This window comes from Ornithorhynchus anatinus, chromosome 2, assembly GCF_004115215.2.
Source record: "Ornithorhynchus anatinus isolate Pmale09 chromosome 2, mOrnAna1.pri.v4, whole genome shotgun sequence".
Taxonomy (NCBI): Eukaryota; Metazoa; Chordata; class Mammalia; order Monotremata; family Ornithorhynchidae; genus Ornithorhynchus; species Ornithorhynchus anatinus.
The window spans coordinates 31,047,958-31,075,925 of record NC_041729.1 but is presented as its reverse complement, the minus strand read 5'-3'; the positions used below and the strand labels follow the sequence as shown (position 1 = coordinate 31,075,925).

General features: G+C 45.2%; 1 protein-coding gene across 3 annotated transcripts; it reads right to left on the bottom strand.

The window, feature by feature from the left end:
- Positions 1–595: 595 nt before the first annotated feature.
- On the bottom strand, positions 596–27,812 carry PALB2 (partner and localizer of BRCA2). Of its 3 annotated transcripts, none has more exons than XM_029057583.2 (13): positions 27,527–27,812; positions 23,419–23,478; positions 23,242–23,341; positions 21,462–22,853; positions 19,318–20,147; positions 15,293–15,373; positions 12,483–12,644; positions 11,353–11,438; positions 10,811–10,972; positions 8,677–8,790; positions 5,863–5,950; positions 4,753–4,901; positions 596–1,232 (listed from the first exon to the last, which is right to left on the bottom strand). In XM_029057583.2, the coding sequence occupies exons 1-13, from the start codon at positions 27,572–27,574 to the stop codon at positions 989–991; spliced, it is 3,516 nt and encodes a 1,171-aa protein (XP_028913416.1). In that variant the 5' UTR covers positions 27,575–27,812; the 3' UTR covers positions 596–988. The 3 variants fall into 3 exon arrangements, with proteins under 3 accessions (XP_028913416.1, XP_028913415.1, XP_028913417.1); XM_029057582.2 differs by having other exon boundaries at positions 8,677–8,793; positions 27,527–27,810; XM_029057584.2 differs by lacking the exon at positions 12,483–12,644 and having other exon boundaries at positions 8,677–8,793; positions 27,527–27,810.
- Between the last annotated feature and the right edge of the window lie 156 nt (positions 27,813–27,968).

The following is a 27,968-nucleotide window of genomic DNA, read 5'->3' as shown; positions in this document are numbered from 1 at the left end:
ACACAAAAGGAAAGGTGATATATGCAGGCAAGTTAAAAATTAAAGTTCAGAGTTCAGTAAGTGGCTGGAAAGGGGATCAAGAGCCCTATTACAACCAAAGCTTCCCAGTTTTCAAACAGGTGTCGAGGCCTCCCGCTGCTTGCAGTTTAAATCCCCCGTAGGACAGCCTGCTCACGGGCATGGCAGGGGCAGGAGCTGGGAGGAGAGATGGAGGTCAGCAGAGATCATCACTAGGAGGAACGGATGGACCTTTTTGGAACTATAATAATAATAGTCTACTATCTACCCCAGTACTTAGTACAGTGCCTGGAACATAGAAAACACTGAACAAATATCATAAAAAAATGATCCTCATTTGCCGACTGGACAACTATGGCAGATCCCGTTAGATGGTAAACACCTGGAGGGCAGCGATTACTTCTGGCTTTTACCGTATTCTCCTAGGTGCTTAGTACAGTGTTTCATACTCGGAAAGTGCTCAATAAATACCACTGATGTTGACAGTGAAAAGACCATCAGAAAGTACAGTCCGAAGAAGGGGTGAGAGGACAGGGCTGACTTCAGAGACAACTTACAACGCACAATCCCCATCCTCTAGAGCTTCCGAAATAGATTTTAATCAAACATCTTATTAAATAGAAAAAACTTTAAGATACAAACCAGGGACATTTCGTCATAAAAGTGGCAGAGAATTCGAGTCAACTGACTATGGACCCCATAAACGAGTGTGCAAATAAGTAGACCAGTGGGTTTGACAAACATCGATTCTTTATATTAAAAATACCAGCATTCACGAAACATTCCCCGTCAGTAGTTCCTCCTCCCCTTAACCAAGTCTGTCGGAATCCAAAAAGCGAAGCTACCTCAGGTGGGGAGCGAGATCGGAGACAGGAAATCCACTCCTGCTCTGGGCATCTGACAGTGCCAACAACTGTCATTTTCCTTTACAGTCACCTTTCCAAAAGGAGAAAAGGCTCTTTACGAGTCTTCACGGATCCATTTGTTTTCCTTTTGGCAGAGCTTCTACACAACTATAAAGAAACACGCTTCCATCCTTCTGTCCAGCCAGCAGACAGGAGTCCGTATTTGACCATTTGACAAGCGACCAATGTCCGTCGGCCTTGGGAGGCAGCAGAGCGGTGCAATGTCCGAGAAACAAGTCCCAAACAGCAATCGTCCCAGAGGTCAGCACAGCTGCTGCCGAATGACCTTTCACTTCACCTTCCAGGAACCTAGCACAGAACAGATAAATCTCTTCAGGGGGTTTGCTTTTAGGGCTATGACATAAGAATTTTATGCAACACTCCCACCCTCTCAAAAAGCCAAAATGAAACAAGGTTGGAAAGTGTAGTTCTGTGGTCCTGAGTTTGGGACGTTTCTTCTCCATCAATGGACCTGAAAGCTTAGGTATTAGAATCTGTGAACCAATCGGTGGGCACGTAACCCTCGTATTACAGGGTAGTTTATGATGTTCACTTTGGAAAGGGGCAAAAGCAAATGAATGCTTTGTAGCCCCATAGGCTAAAAAGCTTGGCTTTCATTGTTGGGGGGGGGGGGTAAAATGGGAGAGAGAGAGAGAATGAAAATCCCCAACAAAGGACTTTGACTGATGAAGATCCTGATACTTCCAATGAATCTTACTTGTGCAGATGTTTTAATTGGGACAGTGCATGAACGAAGATGACATATTTTAGAAGATGCCTCCATGCAGCAAATTTTGAAAAAGGCTGCTAAAGAAAATTGGCACTCTGAAGCTACCACGGTCCGATATTCTAGGAATTTCTAGAAATGATGACTTTAGATCACCGGATCCGTTTTTAGCCTTGATTTTTTTGGGTCAGATGTGGCAAACTGAACCCTTCTGATCTTCCCACTCTTAAAGTCATGACAGCAAGTATAGGCTCTTTAATCCAAGAATGCATAAAATATGAATCAGGGGATGGAAACTGTTCATTTTGAAATATGGGGTGGTGCATCAAAGAGGGAGGGAACAATAATAATAATAATAATAATAATAATAATGTTGGTATTTGTTAAGCCCTTACTATGAGCAGAGCACTGTTCTAAGTGCTGGGGTAGATACAAGGTAATCAGATTGTCCCACATGAGACTCACAGTCTTCATCCCCATTTTACAGATGAGGGAACTGAGGCACAGAGAAGTTAAGTGACTTGCCCACAGTCACACAGCTGACAAGTGGCAGAGTCGGCATTTGAACCCATGACCTCTGACTCCCAAGCCCAGGCTCTTTCCACCTAGACAAGCTGGGAAGTGGGCGGGGTGGGGGAAGAGAAAGATCCTCTAGGCTGTAAATTTGTTGTGGGCAAGGAATGTGTCTACCAACTATGTTGCACTGCACTCTCCCAAACACCTAATACAGTGTTATGCACACAGTAAGTAGTGTGGCCTAACAGATAGAGCATGGGGCTCGGAGCCAGAAGGACCTGGGTTCTAATCCCAGCTCTGTCACTTACCTGCTGTGTGACCTGGCAAATCACTTTACTTCTCTGTGCCTCAGTTACCTCATCTGTAAAATGGGGACTGAGGTTGTCAGCCCCATGAGGGATAGGGGCTGTGTCCAACCTGAATAGCTTGCATAATAATAATAATAATAATGTTGGTATTTGTTAAGCGCTTACTATGTGCCGAGCACTGTTCTAAGCGCTGGGGTAGACACAGGGGAATCAGGTTGTCCCACGTGGGGCTCACAGTCTTAATCCCCATTTTACAGATGAGGGAACTGAGGCACAGAGAAGTTAAGTGACTTGCCCACAGTCACACAGCCGACAAGTGGCAGAGCTGGGATTCGAACTCATGAGCCCTGACTCCAAAGCCCATGCTCTTTGCATCTACCCTCAAAGCTTAGAACAGTGCCTAGCACATAGTAAGTGCTTAACAAATACCACAAAATAAACTAAACACCACTGACTGAAAGGGAGAAGAACAGAGAGACTGAAGGAATGAGGAGAAAGGGGAGAGCTATAAAGGAGGAGGATGATAATTATTATGGTATAATAATATGCCAAGCACTGTTCTAGTGCTGGGGTAGATACAAATTAATTCACGTTGGATTCAGTCCATGTCCCACACGGGGCTCACCGTCTCAATCCCCATTTTACAGATGAGGTAACCGAGGCCCAGAAAAGTTACATGATTTGCTCAAGGTCACCCAGCAGATATGTGGCAGAACCAGGATTAGAACCTGGATCCTTCTGAGTCCCAGGCCTGTGGCTCTATCTCCTGAGCCACGCTGCTTCCCGCAGGGGAGGAGGAGGAGGAGAAAAGGGAGAGTGGGTGAAGAAGGGAATGAATGGTAAAGATACTCTTCCTTCATCTTCACCTCCTGCTCCTCCTCCTCCTCCGCTGCTTCTCTCGCCCTCACCTCTAAGGGCTACCTAGCACTCTCTGCCTGCCCTGCCCCAGTGGCTGTTGCGGGGAGAAGAAGGGGCGAAGCTGAAAAATGGGGATTCAATATCTGTTCTCCCTCTCTAGACTGGAAGCCCCATGTGGGACAGGGATTGCATCTAAAGCGTGGCTCAGTGGAAAGAGCACGGGCTTGGAAGCCAGAGGTCATAGGTTCGAATCCCGGCTCTGCCACCTGTCAGCTGTGTGACTGTGGGCGAGTCACTTAACTCCTCTGTGCCTCATTTACCTCATCTGTAAAATAGGGATTAAGACTGTGAGCCTTATGTGGGATTACCTGATTACCCTGTATCTACCCCAGCGCTTAGAACAGTGCTCGGCACATAGTAAGCGCTTAACAAATACCAACATTATTATTATCATTTAACCTGATTAACTTTTATCTACTCCAGCATTTAGTACAGTGCTAGGCACATAGTAAGCACGTGACAAATACCCCAACAATAATGTCATTATTCCATTCCCTCAGTGTCCCAAGGGAGTTGGTGGCTATGACAGGAATGATCCGGAAGTGTCAAGATCTCTGGGTCTTTCACTAGCATCACTGATATCATGGAAGACGTTTCAAAAGTGATCCGACACTTAGGCTTTCCAAAAGAAAATCGCCATAAGGGATTTGAAAAGATTCAGCAGGAAAGATATTGTGATAAAAAATTACTGAAATATTACTTGAATAATTTAAAACTTGTGATGGACTGTAAGCTCCTCGTGGGCAGGGAATGTGTCTTTTTATTATTGTACTGTACTCTCCCTAACGCTTACTACAGGGCTCTGCACACGACGCTCAATAAATGTGCCTGAATAAAGGATGAATGATGGAAAAAACCCACTGAACTATTTATGGATTTAGTATTACATACTAAAAATGCTGGGAAAGGTGCAGCGGGTGAAAGGGCTTAGTGCTAAACTCTCCTGAACAATGAAGTTGGCCAAAGAAGAGTACTAGGCAGGAAATTTGTATACATTAAAGAGTACAAAACACAGTCGAAAAGAGAAACGGCATGATGTCTCCATGAAAGTTGCCTCAGGATATGAGGCGCTTAAAGGTTAACTCACAGACCTGCCAATTTTCCATCTGCTTCCCCAGTGACAGCCTCATTAGAATCCATGCATTAAGGCCACGGATGATTAGTGGATGATTTAAATATCCAACAGTCTGAAGGCAAAAATCTATCACCTCACTTGCTCCACATCATAAAAGGGGCCTGGGTCACAAATTCCTCCCATGCCCTTTCCACCCATCCTGCCTTAAAAAAATAAAAGCAAATCCAACCAAAGTTGGCGATTAAAAAGCACGTGAGGACCCGGGAGGTAGCTCGAGACATTTACCTTCCAGCCTGTCCATGAGGTAGACAGTAGGCCATGACACCAATGCTCAGGGCTGTCCTGGGATTAATCGCAATCATCTGAAACGCAGGATTTCCTGACGACTCATTTTCTTGGGCATGGGGATGACTTAAGACAACAAACAGAAGCCCCTAATTTAAGAGGAAAAAAATAAAACATCCAGAGAAACGGTCAGGGGTCAGAGTTTTGTGGATTATTTTTTTTAAAGGGGGGTGGGGAGTAATGGAATTTCTGATGGATTGTTCTATCAAAAGAAAGCCTGAGCCCAATGATATGAGTGTCCAGGATTTAACCTCAGCTTATTAAAGGGAAAGAGATCGGGGTGAGAGGGCGATGTAATCTAGTGTTTCCATTTGGGAAGTTCAAGAGCACCTCCCTTCCCCTGACCAAAAAATAAATAAAATAAAACATAAAAGGTCTCTGGGGCCATGCCATCCGTGTCTTGGGGGACGTTTACTGAGGCATCAAAATACTCACTACCTCGTGACAACACAAGCAGCTGCCTCTAAAGGCAAGTTCAGAACCTGAAAGATCTTAAAGAGGATGCGGGCTAGGGCAAGGATGGATTATTACTAATGATGAAACCTGACCTCTTAGTGCTATCAGAGGCTTAAACCAGAACTGTTAGCATCCAACAGCGATTTTCAGCCTCAAAAGAGAGACACGTGATGAATATGGCCTCTAAAAATCCTCACCAAAGGCATAGCCAGTAAGACTTGAAGCCAGTCAACCCCACTAAGAGCTACCTCCTCCTTTATACATTCAAATCACATTATTTAAGGAATAGGAGGTATTGCTTCATTAGTAATATCTGCCGGTAAAGCAGCACTTTTCATTCATAGCTTTGGCAAGAAGAGCATAAGCTTAGCTATTCTGATTACAGAAAATAAGGAAAGAAGAGTTTCAAGTTACTGATGGACCAAGTCTCCTGTCGGAAGCGACAGGTGAGCCTCAGTCCTGAGGGGAGGAGCTGATTCTAGTGCTGGTGGTTGGCACCGCTCCAGGGGAACCCGACTTCATATGAGGGTAGGGGGTCATCACACCCACTCAATAAACAGAAAGAAATTAACGACGGACCCGAAAGGAACATACCATGTCAGAGTAGGCCTTATGGCAGATGGAAGCTGGGTAAGAATTACCGATGGACACCTTCTTCAGAAGCTGGCCGGTTTTTAAGTTCCTGGGTAACGGGGATAGAAGTCGCAGAGGATCACATAGTATACCGCTATCTTAAACTTTTCCGACACCTTTGTTAAAAGAACGGCCTAGTGGAAAGAGGCTGAAAGTGGCCCAGGGTCGGAAGCCCTGGGTTCTAATCCTGGCTCCACCATTTGTCTGCTGTCTGTCCTTGGGCAAATGACTTAGGAAAGCAGCTCGATCCAGTGGATAAAACACAGCCTGGGAGTCAAAAGGACCTGGGTTCTGATCCTGCCGTGTGATCTTGGTCAAGTCATTTCACACTTTTCTGTGCCTCAGTTAACTCATCTGTAAAACGGGGATTAAGACTGTGAGCCCCATGTGGGACAGGGATTGTGTCCGATTTGACTAGCTTGTATCTACTCCAGCACTTAGAACAGTGCTTGACACACAACAATAAGTGCCTAACAAATACCATTAACTTCTCTGGGCCTCAGTTACGTCATCCGTATAAAGGGGATTAATACTGTGAGCCCCATGTGGGACACTGTGTCCAAACTGATTAGCTTGTATCTACCCCTGGCATTTAATACAGGGTTTGGCAGTGTAGGTGCTTAACAAGTACCTTAAAAGAGGTCTCAAAGTGCATCATCACACTGGTACCCACGAAGTTTTATTTCTAAGATTTTTTTATTTTTTTTACAGTGCAATAAAATTAGCAGGAAACAAGCACTGTATTATCCCCCTTTACCAGATGGAAAAATGAAACACCGATAATTCATTCATTCTTCCCCGAGGTCACACGACAAGTCAAAAGCTGACTCAGCTCCTCTGAATTCTTTCCACCACTCTAAGGCTACCCAGTGAAAACAGGGCTGGATTTTCAGTCCATGAATTAGCGACAAGTCGAACAACAAGAAGTCCTTTGAGAACTTCCTTCAAACAAATAGAAGGTCGGTAAGCTGAGAGTTCTTTTTTAATAAATCACGGGCCTTTTCCACCTGCAAAGAAATCAATCTACTATATTTACCTTTCCAAAGCACCGTTTGCCTGCTAAGTCGCAGAGGATTGGTATTTGAGATCCCAGTGGGTGCAGTGCCCTGTGCAAAGTGGTGGTGAAAGTAATAATAATAATGATATTTGGTAAGCGCTTACTATGCGCCGAACACTGTTCTAAGTGCTGGGGTAGATACAAGCTTATCAGTTTGTCCCTCGTGGGGCTCACGGTCTTCATCCCCATTTTACAGATGAGGTAACTGAGGCATAGAGAAGTTAAGGGACTTGCCCAAAGTCACAAAGCTGACAAGTGGCGGAGCAGGGATTAGAACCCATGACCTCTGACTCCCAAGCCCGGGCTCCTTCCACTAAACGATGCTGCTTCTCGTAAAGCGGAAGTGCAAGACCCATCTCATTCCCTGCCCTCAAAGAAGCTCACACTCTAATCAGTGAAGCATCTTTATCCTCCTCCTTTGTTAACCTTTATAATAACAGACTATACTATTAAATAAAAATACTTATTTGTAAAAACATTTACAAATAGGGCAATCCAAACAAGTCACCGTACAATTCATTACACCTCTGTAGGCAAGTTCTTGGGTATGGTAGAAATAACTTGAGTTGCTAAGTCAGAACGTGTTCTGATCACAGAAAGCGCTCAATCAAAACGATTGAATGAGTGAAGAACATTTTAGAGTTCTCTGCGAGCACAGCCTTCCAATCAGGTCAGACCAGGGAGAAGAGTGGGGAAGGAAACACATTATTTTTATCTGGTTCAAAAACTGGAGGAGATTTCTCAGTTCCTGTCATTTACTTCCCTAAAGGCAAATGTGTATTTATTATCATTTGCTAAATAATTAAGTCTCTCGTTGCTCCCGCAACCCTGAGTCAACTGAGAGACAAGGCTAAGGCCATTCTGGAAACCAAAAGCACCCTGGCAAGCTGTCTCCATGGGCTTGCCGCCTACGGTGGTAAGGACCTGGGTTCGGATCCAAGCCCCACTTGCCTACTGCATGCCCTTGGACAAGTCACTTCACTTCTCTGTGTGCCTCGGTTTCATCGTCTGTAAATGGAGGATCAGGGTGGCTCAGTAGAAAGAGCCCGAGCTTGGGAGTCAGAAGTCGTGGGTTCTAATTCCGGTTCTGCCACTCGTCTGCTGGGTGACTTTGAGCAGGACTCTTAACTTCTCTGGGCCCGAGTTACCTCATCCAAAAATGGGGATTAAGACTGTGAGCCCCACGTGGGACAACCTGATTACCTTGTATTTCCCCCAGTGCTTAGAACAGTGCTTGGCACACAGTAAGCATTTAACAGATACCATTTTTTATTACTTCCTGTTTTCCCTCCTACTTAGTCGCTGAGCCCCATGTGGGACAGGAACTGCATCTGACCTGGTTAACATGGCTCTACCCCAGGGATTAGAACAGCGCTTGGCCCCCATAAATGCTCAACCAATACCATAATCCTCATGAGAGGAGTAACGGTTGGATACAGTCCCCTGGTTTCCAGGGTTTGTAAAGAACAAGGGAAGAGGGGAGAAACCAGTGATGAGCAGTCGAAGTGGCAGGGCAGTGATATGATTGGGAAAAACTGCCATTTTATCCTCCCTTCAGGACTGAAACTCTCCCAGAATAGTTGCTTTCCTTCAAAGCATCATCAGGGGAGCCGATCCCAAGCCAGCAGGAGGTCATCAATGAAGAGCAACCACAGACAGGGGGACAAACGTTAGGGGAGCGTATTATATTAAAATTCAATTAAAAGAGGAAAACTTACCAAACGACCAAGTTGTTCATTACTGTGGTGCCAACCAAAGCCTGTTGCATCCCCTGGACCTCAGCAAAAGCCAGAATGGTTTCTTCCGGGGGCATCAGAGCCAGCTTTTCTTTCCTTCTGGATTGAAAACGGCATTTAGTAACCAAGATGTCTAAAGAAGTCTCCTCTAACACCCCGGAATGACAACATAGCAAAACTAGCCCAAAGCAAAGAAGGCAGAACAAAGAAAAGATAAAACTCATTTGGCAAAACCGGATATGTCTTGTTTCTCAAAGGATGAAAATAACTGTGGTATTTGTTAGGTGCTTACTATGTGACAAGCACTGCGGTCAATACAAGACAATCAGGTCGGACACAGCCCCTGCCCCACATGGGACTCCTTTCTTGACTGTGAGCCCGTTGTTAGGTAGGGATTCTCTATCTGTTGCCAAATTGTACTTTCTAAGTTGCTTAGTACAGCCGCTCTGCACACAGTTAAGTGCTCAATAAATACGATTGAATAAATACGATTCATATGAATGAATGAAGGAGATTTGTTAAATCTCTATTTAACAAATGAGAAAGCTGAGGCACAGAGCAGTTAAGTGGCTTGCCCATGGGCAGAGACAGCAGGCACGTGGCAGATTTGGGATTGGAACCCAGGCTTCCTGACTTCCAGTCCTGGCTCTCTGCACTACTCCACAGTCTTTTGGACATTCTAGACCGTAAGCTCGTTGTGGTCGGAGAATGGGTCTACCAACTTGGTTGTACTGTACTCTCCCAAGCGCTTAGTACAGTGCTCCGCACACTGTAAGGACTCAACCAATATGATCGATCGATTGGTTGACATGCAACACGCCAATGGTGCTTAAGCTTTAATAACGAAAAGGGCGGTTTCTGGAACCCGAAGGCAAAGATGGAACTCCACTTCCATTTTAAGGCTCTGTTCAATCCATTGGAGGTAAACCCCAAAAGCAGGAAGAGGTAGGGTGGCGAGCAGACACTATCACATATGGGACAAAAAATATTCTCTCCCCCGACAACTTAGGTTCTTAAATTGGCCCCTTCTATCTCACCTCACTACTCTCCTCCTACAACCCAGCCCGCACACTTCACTCCTCTATTGCTCACCTTCTCCCTGTACCTCCATCTCATCTATCTCATCACTGACCTCTCGTCCACCTCCTTACCATTCAATCGTATTTACTGAGCGCTGGCTATATGCAGAGCACTGTACTAAGTGCTTGGAATGTACAACTCGGCAACAGAAAGAGACAATCCCTGCCCAACAACGGGCTCACGGTCTAAATGGGGGAGACAGACAACAAACCAACACAGAATAAAACAAGTAGACTGGTGTAAATATCATCAAGATAAATAGAATCATAGATATATACACATTATTAACACAATAGAGTAATAAATAGTATATACAAATAGGCACAGTGCCGTGGGGAGGGAAATGGGGAAGAGCGGAGGGCGGGAGGCGGCCTGGAACGCCCTCCCTCTTCATATCTGACAGACAATTATTCTCCCCACCTTCAAAACCTTATTGAAGGCACATCTCCTCAGAGGCCTTTCCTGACTAAGCCCTCTTCACTCATTCCCTTCTGCGTTCACCCTGATTTGCTCCCTTTATTCATCCCTCCCTCAACCCCGCAGCACTTAGGTACATATCCACATTTTATTTATTTAATGCCTTTCTCCCCCTCTAGATTGTAAACTCGCTGTGGGGCAGGAACACATCTATGAACTCTGTTGTACCATTATACTGTACTCTCCCAAGCACTTTGTACAGTGCTCTGCACAGGATAAGCGCTCAACAAATAGGACTGATTGAAATTCTACTCTGAGCCCTTTGACCAAAGTGGACAGAGCACGGGCCTGGGAATCGGGATGGTTCTAATCCCGGCTCCACTACTTGTCTGCTGGGTGACCTTGGGTAAGTCACTTCACTTCTCTGCACCTCAGTTACCTCATCTGTACAGTGGGGCTTGAGATTGTGAGTTCCATTTGGAACAGGGATTGTGTCCAACCCAATTTGCTTGTATCCACCCCAGCGCTCAGTATGGTGCGTGGCACATAGTAAGCACTTTTACCAAATCCCACAATTATTATTATTTTCTACATGCACTAGAGTGATCACCTGTCTTACCTTCCTGCTTCTGATAACATCACCAGCTCTACTTGTCGACTGTGCAGTGGCCCCCAGCTGCTGACCAATCTCCTGTGCTGCAGGCCGGCTACTGCTTTGATGGTCCCAGCTTTCACTCGCAGTTGCTGCAGGCACTTATCCTCAGCAGAATACAGCAGTGCTCTAAATCAACCAGAACAACTCAATTCAACCAACTTGAGAAAATTGGCAAGGGACAGCAAAGCAAGGACACTTACACCTGCCATTCTAAAAGTTTGGAAATGGCAAAAGCTTCATCTACGCAAATATATTGGGAGAGAGAAGGAAAATCAGAGTAAAAAGTTAAAATTTCAAAATGATACAAGTCTATTCCTATGTGGTTTTTTTTGTATGCACTTAGAAAAAAAATCCATGTAATCTAGATATAAAATGGAATCAAATTCAATTGGAAGATTTTTTTTTATAGGATTTTATAACCTACTTGCTTTTGGACCCCAAAATTAAAATCAAGTCAGCAGTATGAATTTTTCAGATCTAAAGGCTACAGATGTGAAATCACTTACTTGATTTCTCTGATTTCCAAATTCCCCAAAGCCACACACACAAGATTACAAGCATCTGGCAGAGGAACAATTTGAATCACTGGAATCTTCAAAGGAAGAAACAAAAGAGGGAGAAAGAAATAGAATGAAAAAAACCCCACACCTCACTGGGTTGTTTTCCATTACATTTTTAAATAGTACCTTACATTTTCAAAGCATCTTACAATCACTTTTATTCTGTTCATATCTTTCTGAAGGACTTGAGGTAGCATTGATAACAGAGGGAGCCAAAGGCACTTTGCTTTCCCAGAATTCAACTACGCAAAGGGACACAATAGAAATCAAAATGTGAAGGACCGGCATATTGACTAGATTTTTATTTTCCCAGAAAAATAAAACCTATTAGCCTATTGGAGAAAATAGAGGAAAAAGCAATTTTTAAAGTGATAATAATAATGCTATTTGTTAAGTGCTTACTATGTGCTAGGCACTGTTCTAAGCGCTGGGGGAGATACAAGACAATTGTCCCATACAGGGGTCACGGTCTTAATCCCCATTTTACAAACGAGGGAACTGAGCCACAGAGAAGTTAAATGACTTGCCCAAGGTCACTAAAGGTGAAATCCCACACACTTCACTGTCAGCGTTTGTTGGCGGGGCAGCCTGGTGGTCAATCTTTAATCATCCAAAAAATCCTTATGGGTAAATCCCATCCCCTTAATTAAGCTGATGGGAAGGTAGGCCAGGGAAGGGTGAGAGGAAGAGGGAGGGCTGATGATCGACTCTAGAGTTTTTCCTAGTGTGAGTAAACTTTAGTTTGTGGCTTTAAACATCTGGAATTTACTTTCTTGCAGTCTATTCAGTTATCTCCCCAATTTAAATATTATTTGTTAGCAGACACGACTACAGTTCTTTAAAGCACTCAGGCAGAGGTCTCCTTTTAGACTTGGGCCAGATTCCACAACTCTTTTATTCCTTTCGACTACTTGCTTTGAATCAGGGCTATTGCTTCTCATTCTAGGTATTTTAGCAAAGTGCCCCATATCTAACAGTGTGAAAATATCTGAGTAAGTTCTCCCTTTTCAGCTTTATAGAGATTGGCTTTTGGTGAAAGCTGCCCATGTTGACTAGAATTCAGGCAAAATGCGTACCTCTGTAAACTGCCAAGTATAAACTTTTTCCCATTCCTGCAGATCTTGAGGTTTCCAAAGTGAAACTGTAGCCTCAGAAGCAGTTAGGATGCACAACTTTTTACAGCCAGCTACTTCCCACCATATAGTGCTCACATCCACGGAGCAGGAACTAGAAGGATTCTGTCGAAAACAACCCAAGTAGTGGTTACTGCAAAGTATATCACCTCCCTTTCCCAGCTGAGCTGTGGATAATTGGTTCCTTGAAAATAGGGTGCTTAGTAAGAAGGCACTCACTGAAGTAGAGTTTCAAAGAGCCAAAAACACTGACAAAGACAGTATAAATACATTTTTGAGAGTAACAAAAATACTACAGATATACACGACCCAATATGAAGAACCATTAATAAAAAACCATCTAACTCAAAATCCTTTCTGGGAATGGAAGTAACTATATGTTGTCTTGCCATAATACGTGTTTTAATATATTTTGGCGAGAGCATTGTTAGGGCGTCGGCCTGTTTTTGCTCCTCTACTGCCAACCTTCTCACTGTACCTCCATCTCAACAATCTCATTGCCGACCCCTCGCTCATGTCCTGCCTCTGGCCAAGAAAGCCCTCCCTCCTCCAATCCATCACTGCCTCCCCCGCCGCATCAAAGCTTTATTGAAGGCCCATCTCCTCCAAGAGGCCTTCCCTGACTAAGCCCTCCTTCCCTCTTCTCCCACTCCTTTCTGCGTCGCCCTGATGTGCTCCCTTTATTCATCCCCACATCCCATCCCCAAAGCACTTTTGTCCATATCTGTAATTTATTTATGTTTATTAATCTGTCTCGCCCTCTAGATTGTAAACTCATTGCGAGCAAGGAACGTGTCTGTTTATTACACTGAACTCCCCTAAGTACTTAGTACAGTAAGCACACAGTAAGCGTTCAATAAATACAATTGAATGAATGATACAATTCAGCAGAGTGTCAGAAGAAACAGTTTTCCACATATGCACGGTGTTGGAACAGTAGAGAATTACAGTGTGAGTTTTCCTTAGCTTTGCAAGAATGCAATCGCTACCTTAGAGAATTGGGTATATTTCATTTACAGAGTTTTAATACCTTATGCCAAAAGACTAAAGATCTAACTTTAGTCTAATGCCAAACAGTAGAAACAGCGTGGCTCAGTGGAAAGAGCACGGGCTTTGGAGTCAGGGCTCATGAGTTCGAATCCCAGCTCTGCCACTTGTCGGCTGTGTGACTGTGGGCGAGTCACTTAACTTCTCTGCGCCTCAGTTCCCTCATCTGTAAAATGGGGATTAAGACTGTGAGCCCCACGTGGGACAACCTGATTCCCCTATGTCTACCCCAGCGCTTAGAACAGTGCTCGGCACATAGTAAGCGCTTAAACAAATACCAACATTAAACAAATACCAACAGTAGTTGAAATGGGCTTTTAATCGCTATTCAAGCCAGCTAAAGTCCTTCAAGACGTACAGTGTGAAAAGAAGGTGTTTGGAAACTGTCACTTGACAACTGTGAAGTAAGATTGCTCTCTGGAACACTGGCAATAAAATTAAAAGTACTACTGCCAAAAAGGTCTAGGGAAAGAGCATCATCGCACCAAATAAAGAGTATAATATTCAAGCTGTCTTCTTTGAGAAATTTGTGAAATGCCAACCGTTAGGTTCGTGGGAAACTTGAGGAGGCCAAACACTTAAGGTGTGTGGAGTCTACATTTTATGGATGTCAAAAGCAAAGGAGCTTTAGAGACATTACACAATATCTTTCATGCTACATAATTTCCATACTTTGGAGAGTCCATTAAAAAATACTGCCAGATTAGAGATATGAGAATCAGAGTATATACTGTGAAATTTACACAGTCGTTATCCACAATACTGTCTGTTTCAAGGACTTTTCCCTCATTTTTATGAGTACGAAATAAGAGAAAAGGCTTGGATGTCAGCAAGCAGGTCAAGTGTTAACAAAGAAAAATCCCGAGAAGGCAATCCTTCCCTCTTCAGTAGACAGAAGCTGGGAGGAAGCTGGGAGCAGCAGAAATGTGCAGAAACAAACCAATTACGTTTCATTTAGTTCCGCTAGACTAGCGTTCAGTACACATTGCCTTCACAGCACCACAAAACGAATGGAGAAAAAACTATAAAGGCTAAGGGAGAGAAAACAAAGTACACACAAAAAATTATTTGACAAAGCATAATCTAGAATATATGATTTTAACTGTATTTCAATTCTATATACCTTAGGTAACTGATTATTACATAAAACACCTCCTATTTAGACTACGAGCCCCATGTAGGACAGGAGCTAAGTAGAACCTGATTGTCTTGTATCTACCCCAGTGCTTGGCAAGCTAAAAAAAAAAAATCCCAAAAGACACCTTCAAAGTACCAAAAACTAGATAATGAAGTTGGGGCCCATTTTCAGAGCAAGTGGCTCAAATCCGAGAAGCAGCATGGCATAGGTGGATAGAGCATGAGCCTGGGAGTCAAAAGGTCATGTGTTCTAATCTTGGCTCAGCCAATTATAATACTAATGATAGTATTTGTTAAGTGCTTACTATGTGCCAAGCACTGTTTCTAAGCACTTCTCTGCTGTGTGACCTTGAGCAAATCACTTTTCTTCTCTGGACCTCAGTTACCTCATCTGTGAAATGGAGATTAGGACTATGAGCCCCATGTGGGACAGGGACTGTGTCCGACCCGATTTGCTTGCATCCACCCCAGCGTTTAGTACAGTGCCCGGCACATAGTAAGCGCTTAACAAATATCATAATTATTAAATCAGTTGTTCTAAGGCTCTAATTATCTGTAAGAATCCTGACCTTTAATTCTGAAGTCAACTGTAGATTGCACTGTTGCCCACCTTCAAAACAGGTATTAAAGACAGGTTCTATTCTTTTTGCCTGTAGAAAAAAATGAAAAGCCATCATTCATTGACTGACATCTTTCATTCATTCAATTATATTGAGTGCTTACTTTGTGCAGAACACTGTACTAAGCGTCTGGGAGGGTACAATACAACAATAAACAGACATATTCCCTGCCCACATCAAGCTTACAATGTTGACATCTTTCATCTTCATTCATTTCTCAAAGGCTTCTACTTGAAATATTTTCCATCTACTTTCTGCAACAAGAATTTCTTCTCCACTGAAAAAATTATTTATTGTTTGTTATAAGTGCTTAGTACAGAGCTGTGCACACAGTAAGCGCTCCATAAATATGACTGAATGAAGCAAACATGAATACATTTAGTATGACATCCTCAAGAACAAGCTGGGTAAGGACAGTCTTGGCTACATCACATCATTCTGACAGCTTCAAGGACGTGGCGAGAGCCAACTGGGGCTGGGGCAGGGGCTGGTATCAGTTTTAATTGGAGTAGGCCAGATTCTCCCAGTTACGAAACTATTCTGAGACTGTTGTTTAGACACCTCTGGAATCTACATGAATACTTGGGAAGCCGGATGGCCTAGTAGGTAAGAGCAGGGGCCTGGGAGTCAGATGGCCAAGGGTTTTCGACCCCACTCCACCACTGCTGTGTGACCTAGGGCAACTTTTCTGTGCCTCAGTTCCCTCATCTGTAAAATGGGGATGAAGACTGTGAGCCTTATGTGGGATAGGGACTGCGTACAACCCGATTAACTCGTATCTACCCCAGTGCTTAGCACAGTGCCTTGCACGAAGTAAGCGCTTAAATACCATTATTATGATTTTGTCTTCTCCTGAATACTTTGGACAGCATCCCTCCTACAGTAAGCACTCAAACACCTCTGATGGATTGATTTTAGCTGACTAGATGCCATAAAGATGTTAAAGCAGTAGTAACTCAATGAAATGATTTATGAGTCACCTGAAAAAGCCCATGAAGTTTCCAAAGGACGAAGCCAAGAAAGCTTAAGATACCTGGAAGCAGACTGCAAACTTCAGACCGTAAGCTCCTTGAGGGCAGGGATCCTGTCTGCCAACTCTACTGTATACGATATTGTACTCCCCCAAGCGCTTAGTACCACGCTCCGCACGCAAAGACTGCTCAATAAATACCATTAATTAATTGGAAGTAACAGTGATTTTTGTGAAGAGGAAATTAAGAGGGACAAATTTAGTCTTGTACACTTATGATAGGTAATGGTAATAATAATAATGATGGTCTTTTTTAAGTGCTTACTATGTGCCAAGCACTGTTCTAAGCACTGGGGAAGATACAAGGTAATCAGGTTAGACTAGACTGGAGACTGTAAGACCAATTAGACTGAAAGCCCGTCAATGGGCAGGGATTGACTCTATCTGTTGCCGAATTGTACATTCCAAGCGCTTAGTACAGTGCTCCGCACAAAGTAAGCACTCAATAAATACTATTGAAGGAAAGGTTGTCCCTCGTGGGGCTCACAGTCTTAATCCTCATTTTACAGATGAGGTAACTGAGGCGCAAAGAAGTTAAGTGACTTAACCAAAGTCACACGCTGATAAATGGAGAAGCTGGGATTAGAACCCATGACCTCTGACTCTGACTCTGACGCCCATGCTCTTTCCACTAAGCCAGGCTGCTTCTCTGGTAGACAGGGGAAAAATAACATGCAATCTATCTAGATGTCCATAAGCCTTTTAATTCTATCTTATTTAGCGGTCTCATTAATAAAGTCATACTATAGTTAGGTGGGGACATCATCATCATCATCACCATCAATTGTACTGTTTGAGTGCTTACTGTGGAAAGAGCACTGTACGAAGCACCGGGGTTGGCGGGGGGGGGGGGGGGGGTAGGGTTGCAATATAGGAGAGTTGGTAGACACATTCCCTGCCATTCATTCATCCATTCATTCATTCAGGAACATTTTTTGAGCGCTTAATGTGTGCAGAGCACTGTACTAAGCGCTTGGAAAGTACAGTTCAGCAACAGAGAGAGGCAATCCCTGCCCACCACGAGCTTACAATCTAGAAGGGGAGACAAACATTAATATAAATAATACAAAATGTATAGACACCAACACAATAATCTAACCGGCAAGATGCTTATGAACGGCCCAGGGACAAATCGGTGGGAGGGCGAAGGGGAGAGGAACTTGGAGTGAAATTCCACGGAGATCAGTGCAGGGTCCTGTTCAATTAATTCATTTTCTTTATTAACCACGTGGACCAAGGAAGCAAGCGTGTGCTCTTCAGATCTGTAGACGATATTAAACTGGGTGGGGCTGTTGATGATTTTAATTCTATCCTTGCCTTGCAATAAAGCACGGTGCTGAGCACTGGGTTAGATACAAGATTAGTATGGTGTACTAATTAGTACAGTGCCTGGCACACAGTAAGTGCTTAAATGTCATAAAAAATATTAACAAATCGGACCCAGTGCCTGCCCCACATGGGACTCTCACAATGATTTACACAGGGTTTATCCACACAGGATAAATTTCCACGGGGAACTCACTGTGGGCAGGAAATGTGTATACTGAACTTTCCCAAGCGCTTAGTACAGTCATCTGCATAGAGTAAACACTCGATAAATATGACAATGAATGGACGAGGGTGGTAAAATACTGGTATCGGGTATTATGAGAGTGTGGGAATTGTCATCCTTGGAGATTTCTTAAATGTCCATCTGTCCTGGATTATTCCCTTGACTGACCAATTGATTAATTATTCCTCTGCCTGAGGGAAGTCTTGCTGGACTGCAGAAACGCTCTGGGCATGTCACTCCCCTCCTCAAAAATCTCCAGGGGTTGCCTATCACCCTTTGCACAAAACAAAAACTCCTCACTCTGGGCTTCAAAGCTCTCCATCCCCAGGCCCCCTCCTACCTCACCTTCCTTCTCTCCTTCTCCAGTCCAGCCTGCACACTCCACTCCCCTGCCGCCGCTCACCTCCTCACCGGGCCTCGTTCCCCCCGTCCCACCGTCGACCTCTGGCCCACGTCTTCCCGCTGTCCTGGAATGCCCTCTCTTCTCACCGCCGCCAAACTAACTCTCTTCCCCTCAAGCCTTATGGAGAGCTCACCTCCTCCAGGAGGCCTTCCCAGACTGCGCCCCCCCACTTTCCCTGTTTCCCCTCCCCCTCCTCCTCCTCAGCACTGTGCTCATTTGTATATATTATTTATTACCCAATTTTTGTTAATGAGGTGTACATCTCCTTGATTCTATTTATCTTGATGATGTGCTCTTGGTTTTTTTGTTCTGTTTTGCTTTGCTGTCTGTCTCCCCCGTTTAGGCTGTGAACATGTCATTGGGCAGGGATTGTCTATTATCTGTTGCCGAATTGTACGTTCCAAGCACTTAGTACAGTGCTCTGCACATAGTAAGCGTTCAATAAACACTATTGAATGAATGAATGACTGGATTAGCACGCAAAGTCCCTCCCGGTTTATCTCATCCCATGATTCCATGCAAATGGAAAACACCATCCCATTGTCAAGAATACATATTTGACCACGTCTAACTGATCCAGAGGCAATTTAGTTTCTTCCTCCCCCAATAAATCATCTCAAAGCCCTTTCCAAAGATGTTCCCCACTCTCGACTCTTCAATTTATGGCTAATTATTTCAATCAGTGGTATCTACTGAGGCCTACTGCGCAAAGAGAAAACACTATGATTTACACATGTCAGAATGACTTTATGACAGAAGATGGGACGTCCTGAGGAGGGTGTGCTCATGGAGTCGCTATGGGTCAGAAAGGACTTGACTGCATTTGAAGACTGCATGAAGAACACTGTGCTAAGCATTCACGAGAGAATACAACAGGGCTGGTAGACAAACTCCCTGCCCACAAAGAGGGAGAACAAATATTATCCCTTGCTTATTTTACTTAATTGCTTTAAAGGACGTTAAAAATGGAAAACACAAACACACTCTACCTGTTTGAGGGTGTCCTGACACGACCCCTGGAAATCAGTCCCTGGAATCTGACTCTCTTGGGAGATGATCGAGTCAATGGGAGGAGCGGTTTCTTCGGGGCCAGAGTCGCTGCCGTTCCGCTTTCCACAACGAAGTGTGATTCCGATGGATCGTCCTTGATCCCGGGGCTGGATCCCCACGCCCGAGGCGCCGGAGGAGCACGGGCTTCTGTTCTCCAAAGGACGGACTGGCGTGGTCAAGCAAGGTGGTGAGGTTGTGCAAGAAGCATCTGGTCCCCTTACCTCCGTGGCGACGTTTTCACAGTTTGTGGGGGAGGCAAAACCCGGAGTAACACCCACAATGGGGAAAACAGGGGTACCTACATGTGCCTCAGGTTGCCCGTCTGTACCTGGAAGAACCGTTGCCGGAGGGGTCAAAAGTAAAACGGTTGAAGACCGTCCCTTTTCCTCCGCTTGGCCTCTTACGTTTGGAACTGGAGGCTGGGAGTCCTCGGGCCGAGTAATAAGATCCTTTCTCTTGTGATCAGTGACTCGCTTAAGCAACAGGTCCTCCAAAATGGCACTCTCTCCGGCACCACCTTGCCGTCTCGCTCCCACCCCTGCTTTCGGAGGCTCAGTTTGTTTGGTGGAGGATTTTAATTTCTCGAGCTTAAGGAAACCGAACTCTTCGTCGGGTAAGTGGAAGTCTGAGACAGTGAGGGAGGAAGACAGCTTCTTGAGATTGAGCATATCGAGGTGAAAGTCAGTTGCGGCGTTGGTGGGATCCAAATCCAAGCAGCCAGTGCTCCTGAAGCAGAGAGAGTTTGCTTTTAGACAGCTCCCTGGCTTCCCTACAAAAGAAGAGCATATTTACATTAGAAAGGATCGCAAAAGAGCTCCAAACCAAACATTTTTCTTAACCATCTCCCGATGCCCTAGGGGAGGTTTGGTTAAACCTAGTTGCCCAATCCTGCTGGCACGGGATCAAATCGATCGTTTTTATCAAGCACTTACTATGTGCAGAGCACTGTACTAAGGCGGGGAGGGGGAGCCTGTACAGTGTAACACGATTAGTGGAAATGTTCCCTGCCCATAACCTGAGCCCCTTCGAGTCCTCAAGAAGGCCATAAACACTCCCTGCCCTTCTCGCCCTTTAGACTGTAAGCTCACTGTGGGCAGGGAACATGTCTACCAACTCTGTATTGTACTCCACGAGAAGCAGCGTGGCTCAGTGGAAAGAGCCAGGCTTGGGAGTCAGAGGTCATGGGTTCAAATCCCGGCTCTGCCACTTGTCAGCTGTGGGACTGTGGGCAAGTCACTTCACTTCTCTGTGCCTCAGTTACCTCATCTGTAAAATGGGGCTGAAGACTGTGAGCCTCAAGTGGGACAACCTGATTACCCTATATCTACCCCAGCGCTTAGAACAGTGCTCTGCACAGAGTAAGCGCTTAACAAATACCAACGTTATTATTATTATTACTCTCCCAGGCGCTTACTCTGCGTCCAGGAAGCACTCAATAAATATGACTGATTGTACCCATGGGGCACTTTTTTGGTAATGACAGATCTATTTTTTATCTTGATACCTGTTTACTTGTTTTGATGCCTGTCTCCCCCCTTCTAGACTGTAAGCCCGGTGTGGGCAGGGATTGTCTCTATTGCAGAACTGTACTTTCCAAGTGCTTAGTACAGTGGTCCGCACACAGTAAGCGCTCAAAAAATACGACTGAATGAATATTCCCTAGTCCCAAACTGCTCTCCATGCTCCTTCCTTCTAGGTTCCCAAATAGAATATCATAATCTTAATTCTTCTAGGTAAAGGCTGGTTGCAGGACGCCAGCATGGATGAGAATGAATACAATAGTGGAAATTCAAAATACGAAAGGGAACCCCAGGCCCAGAACAGTACTCAAATTTTATGCTTCTCTATCAAATACTAAGCACTTAAGGACTTGAAAATTAAAGCAAAGTTTGGAAGCAATACAGAAGAGAATACCAAGCAACTAAGACATCTCCCTAAAAAACCCTCACCTGTTCCCCCTCCCATCCAGGTACGTATCCCCAAAATGCAGAAAGAACAGAAAGGATGAAGTAGATCAGGTTTGGAAAGTTCCTAATCAACCCAAGTGTTGTTTTGTAGTCCAGCCTGGGATGCAATAGCTTACCTTTTGCTTGGGCTTGGACACCAGTCTTCCAAGATCTTCTTTTCCCTTTATCTTGCCTTTGGGGCTGTTTCTTGTCTGCAGGAAGGGCGAGTCCGCTGCCCTTAGAAGGCTCAGCAGAAAGGTTGCCATCGCCGGTCGGGGAGAGAGATTTTTGGGAAGGACTTCCAGAACTCACGTGGCCTTCCTGACTGTCGGACAATGGAGGATCTCTTTTAGCTGTTTCTTGACCGGACTGGTCTAATTTTTTATTCAGAGGCTGACCTTTACATTTAAGTCCTTTCCTGCTTATGCCCAACTGGCTCTGAATTACAGCTTCGAGGTCTAACGTCCTCTGGCGATTTGACATCCTTCGTGTCGTCCGAACATAGTACTCCACGGGAAAGAGAAGGCCCTCAAGCACCGTGCACGAATTTAACGAGCTTACTGCAACGGCAGCGGGCACTTCCACGCCGGAACGTGAACTTAGGGGCTCTTCCTTCTCCGGAAGGTTCTCTCCACCTGATGGAGAGTCAGTGGGAAGACCTGAACACCTATGGTTGTGATGCAGTTCTTCCAGGGTTGGGTTTTTATTTGATAATACATCACCACTGCCATCGACGGGAACTGATTTATCACCTCCTGGAAAGTTAGAAGTACTAGGCTGCTGTTCAGCTGTGCTCCCCTCCTCATTTCCCTTTTGGTAAGTTGGATGGGAGGCAAATTGTCTCTCTGCATCCCCCAAATTTAAAAGCGAAGTAGAAGTCATCTCCATTGAACCCTCAGGAAGCCATTCATTCTCATCACACAGACCTTCAGGGGGCTGATCTCCAAGTTGTTGATTTTCACTGCTTTGTAACCGAGTACGTAACGGCACCACAACCATACTGAGGGAGATACTTTCTTTTGGCATTCCGCCGACATCGCTTTCCGATTCCTTAGCTTTTGGGGTACAAACGCTTCCTTCACCCATTTCTGGAGACGGCAAGGGAGAGTTCTGAATCCTACTTCCGTCGTTTGAAAAAGTATTTCTCGGAAATCCTGAGGATTCGGGATTGTTTAGGGCAAACCCTTGTTCTAGCCATCTTTCCCCAGCCTTTAGTTGTGATCTTGGATGACATGAAGGTTCTCTCTCTTTTTCTAGGGCTCTCTTTTTCCGCTTCAGTTTATTTCTTGGAAGCTCGTTCTTAGCTTCAGGGACGCTGACGCATGAGAGTCTCTTTTGCACATCGCCATCACCTTCAACTGCACCTTGTGAACACGACCTTTCCAGCAAACCCCCTTCATTTCGCAAGAGTTCAGGTTCGAGTTTAAATGAAACACAGTTTTTTTTCTTGCATTCTGATCCGAGGCTGGCAGTGGTTTGAGGTGCACCTATGTCCGATTCGCCACAAAGAGGCTTTGGTTCTGTTGGTTCTAGAGAGGCAAACAATTTATGAGCGTTACTTTTCTCTTTAAATCGAATATAGACACTCATCACGTCATATTTATTCATTCATTCCATGGTATTTCTTGAGCGCTCATCTGCATGAGAGGCCGTTTCAATCAATGGCATTTATTGAGCGCTTACTGTGCGAACAGCATTGTACTACGTGACTGAGAGACTACGATGCAACAGAGTCGACAGACCCATTCACGGAGCTTATGTTACGTTTCACCCTTGCGGGGCAAGGCATAATCACTTTGTCGGTGTTTGCCAAGAAGATAGAAAACCCCAAAGGTAGGTAAGTTGTTTGCACCTGGAGTATCCCAAAAATTGCCCCAAAAGGAAACGGGCATCATAATGAAAAATGAGCCGCTTTACCTGAATGGTCCAACTGTGTTCTCTCCTGACTGAGCAAGAAATTCTGTTTTGCAATGGTTTTCTTAACATAGCTCTTAATCCTTTCAGCACTTTGAGCACGCTACAAAACAAAAAAGATAGTTTAAAAAGAAAGTTAAGAATGAATCCTAAGGCTGAAATTAGAAAACGCTCACATACTTGCAATTTGGCCAGTGTCCGGCTGTATTCTTTCTTCAGTATGTCTAGTTTTTCCTTTAGCTGGATGAAGAAAAGACATGGACCTAACGTTATACAGATTGCCAAATATCGTTCTCCAGAAAGTAGAACCATTTAAAGCCAGGGAAAGCTAAATGTGAAAATATTAGTCTTGAGGGGCATGGCCGTGACCTCCACGTGGGATAACGTACTATGCTCGACCTGATTACCTTGTATCTACCCCAGCACTTAGAACGGTGCTAGACACATAGTAAGCGCTTAAGAAATATCATCATCATCATCATCATCATCACAATATTTACAATGGCTGGGATAGGAAGAGACCAAAGGTTTCCGAAGGCTCGTTAAATGTTGCAAAAGTCTGTAGAGGGGATATTTTAGCCAAAACAACATTTGTTAAGCTCTTACTACATATCAGGGACTGCGCTCCATAAAAAGATCAGATCAGAGCAGTCCCTATCAGTCATTCGTATTTATTGAGCACTTACTCTGTACTAAGCATTCAGAAGAGTAGAGCAATGAACAGACACATTCCCTACCCAAAATGAGCTTGCAGTCTAGAGGGGGAGACAGACATGACTACAAATAAATACAGACATGTACATACGTGTGGTGGGGCTGGGAAGGGGGGACTAATAAAGGGAGCAAAGCAGAGCAAAGCAGAAGGGAGTGGGAGAAGAGGAAAGTAGGGTTTAGTCAGGGGAGGCCTCTTGGAGGAGAAGGGCCTTCAATAAGGCTTGGGGTCGGGGGCTGGCGAGGTAGAGTCACTGTCTGATACGAGGAGGGAGGGCGATCCGCGCAAGAGGCAGGATGTGGACGGGACGTCAGCGGTCAGACAGACGAGATCGAGGTAAAGTGAAAAGATTAGCGTTGGAGAAATAAAGTGGGCAGCTAGTTGTAGAAGGAAAGTAGCGAAGTGAGGTGGGAGAGGGCAAGGTGACTGAATGCTTTAAAGCCCTCGGTGAGGAGTTTCCCTTTGACGTGGAGGTGGATGGGCAACCACTGGAGTTTCTTGAGGAGTCCCGGTCCCACATGGGAGACACAGACTAAGGGGGAGGGAGAAGAGGTATTTAACCCCCACTCTACAGATTGGGAAACCGAAGAGAGATGTCAAGTGATTCCCGAGGTCACACAACGGGGAAGTAATAACAATAATAATAATAATGTTGGTATTTGTTAAGCGCTTACTATATGCAGAGCACTGTTCTAAGCACTGGGGTAGACAAAGGGTAATCAGGTTGTCCCACGTGGGGCTCACAGTCTTAATCCCCATTTTACAGATGAGGTAACTGAGGCACAGAGAAGTTTAGTGACTTGCCCACGGTCACCCAGCTGACAAGTGGCAGAGCTGGGATTCGAACCCATGACCTCTGACTCCAAAGCCCGTGCTCTTTCCACTGAGCCACGCTGTGGCAGGGCTGGGCTCAGATCCCAGGTCTTCTTGTCCCCCAGGTCTGTGGGTTTGGAGAGGTGTTTCTGACAGCCAGTGTTTTCACAGGTTTCAACCCCTCCCCGCTGGTCAGTCGGTCAGTCAAACAAACAATGATCCTGGGGACCCCACAATCATACATTCGATAGTACTTTTCAATAGTATTTATTGAGCGCTTACTATGTGCAGAGCATTGTACTAAGCGCTTGGAATGTACAATTGGCCACAGAAAGAGACAATCCCTGCCCAATAGCGGGCTCACAGTCTAAACGCAATCGATCCAGGCTGACCTTCTCCTTTGACTTGAGTCCCGTGTGGGACAGGGACTGTGACCCACCTGATGATGCCTGTCTCTGTTAAGCGCTTACTAGGTCCCAGGCACTGTGCTAAGTGCTGGGGTGGAGCCAAGCAAATTAGTTTGGACACAGTTCCCGTCCCACAATCTTTATCCCCATCTTCCAAATAAGGGGCTTGAGGCACAGATGAGTTCAGAGACTTGCCCAAGGTCTCACGCCAGACGGGTGGCAAGAGCTGGAATTAGAACCCGGATCCTCTGACAGCCAGGCGCGGGCTCTATCCAGGCCCGGGGAGAAGCAGCGTGGTTTAGTGGGAAGAGCGTGGTCTTGGGAGTCAGAGGATGTGGGTTCTAATCCCGGCTCCGCCGCTTATCTGCTGTGTGACCTCGGGCAAGTCACTTCACTTCTCTGGACCTTAGTGATCTGACCTGTAAAATGGAGATTAAGATTGTGAGCCCCACGTGGGACAACCTCATTACCTTGTATCTACCCCAGTGCTTAGAAAACAGTGCTTGGCACACAGTCAGCACGTAACGAATACCATTATTATTATTATTATTATCATCCACGAGGCCACGCCACTTCCTCATGCTCTTCAAACTTACAACCTGATAAACCGTTTCTACCGCAGCACATCGTCCAGTGTCTGGCACATAGTGGGCGTTGACCCAATGCTGTCATCCTGGGAGCCTGGCATGTTGGGGAGCGGGAAGGGTCGGTGCCCATTCATTCATTCAATCATATTAATTGAGCACTTAATGTGTGTAGATCACTGTACTAAGTGCTTAGAAAGTTCAATTTGGCAACAGATAGAGACAATCCCTACCCAACAACGGGCTCATGGTCTAGAAGGGGAGGAAAAAGACAACAAAGCAAGTAGACAGATATCAAAATAGAGAAGCAGTGTGGCTCAGTGGAAAGAGCATGGGCTTAGGAGTCAGAGGTCATGGGTTTGAATCCGAGCTCTGCCAACTGTCAACTGTGTGACTTTGGGCAAGTTACTTAACTTCTTGGTCCCTCAGTTCCCTCATCTGTAAAATGGGGATTAAGACTGTGAGCCCCACGTGGGACAATCTGATTCCCTTGTATCTACACCAGCGCTTAGAAGAGTGCTCGGCACACAGTAAGCGCTTAACAAATAGCAAAATGATTATTATTATCACATAGAATTATAGAGCTATATACATCATTAATAAGATAGAATAAGTTGGTAGACAGGCATCGATAGCATCAAAATAGATATAGAATGATAGAGCTATACACATCATTAATAAAATAGAATAAGTAGACAGGCACGTATCAACAGCACCAAAATAGATGTAGAGCTGCACACGTGATTAATAAAATAGAATAAGTAGGCAGACAGGCATCGACAGCATCAAAACGGATACAGAATGATAGAGCTTTGCGCATCATTAATGAAATAGAATAAGTAGACCGACAGGCATCGACAGCATCAAAATAGATAAATGACAGAGCTATGTGCATCATTAATAAAAAAGAATACGTAGACAGACAGGCATCGATAGCACCAAAATGGATATAGAATGACAGAGCTATGTGCATCATTAATAAAAAAGAATAAATGGACAGGCATCTATAGCACCAAAATGGTTATAGAATGATAGAGCTATGTGCATCATTAATAAAAAAGAATAAATGGACAGACAGGCATCGATAGCATCAAAACGGATATAGAATGATAGAGCTATGTGCATCATTAATAAAAAAGAATAAATGGACAGACAGGCATCGATAGCATCAAAATAGATATGGAATGATAGAGCTATGTGCATCATTAGTAAAAAAGAATAAATGGACAGGCATCTATAGCACCAAAATGGTTATAGAATGATAGACCTATGTGCATCATTAATAAAAAAGAATAAATGGACAGGCATCTATAGCACCAAAACGGATATAGAATGATAGAGCTATGTGCATCATTAATAAAAAAGAATAAATGGACAGACAGGCATCGATAGCATCAAAATAGATATGGAATGATAGAGCTATGTGCATCATTAATAAAAAAGAATAAATGGACAGGCATCTATAGCACCAAAACGGATATAGAATGATAGAGCTATGTGCATCATTAATAAAAAAGAATAAATGGACAGACAGGCATCGATAGCATCAAAATAGATATGGAATGATAGAGCTGTACGCATCATTAATAAAATAAATAGAATAATAAGTAGGTACAGATGAGCACAAGTGTTGTGGCGGGGGAGAGCAGAGGAGGAAGGGGGATGGGGAGCGGAGGGAAGGGGGCCGAGCGTGGCAGGCCTCCTGGAGGAGGTGGGCCCCGAGAGGGTGACCCCTGACCCCTGCCCCCCGCCCCCCGCCCCCCCCCCCGCACCTTGGCCTTGTCCTGGCCGCTGAGGGCGGGGCCGAGGGGCTCCTCCATGGCGGGGGGCGGGCATGGCCGGGGCCGCGGGGAGCCCCCGCCGCACGGCGCCGGCGGCAGCAACACTGCGCGCTGCGCGATGTCCGGACGACGACGACGAGGAGGAGGAAGAGGAAGAAGAAGAAGAAGAGGAGGAGGACGACGACGAGGAGGACGACGAGGAGGAGGCCGCAGCGGCCCCCTCGGCCAGCCCTCCCTGCCGAAGGCGGAGGACCCGATGGAGGCCGCCTGGAGGAGCGCCGACAACATCGAACTCCGCCCGGGCACAGGGGGCCCCAGGGGGCGGGGCCCCAGGGGGCGGGGCCCCAGGGGGCGGGGCCCCAGGGGGCGGGGCCCCAGGGGGCGGGGCCCCAGGGGGCGGGGCCCCAGGGGGCGGGGCCCCAGGGGGCGGGGC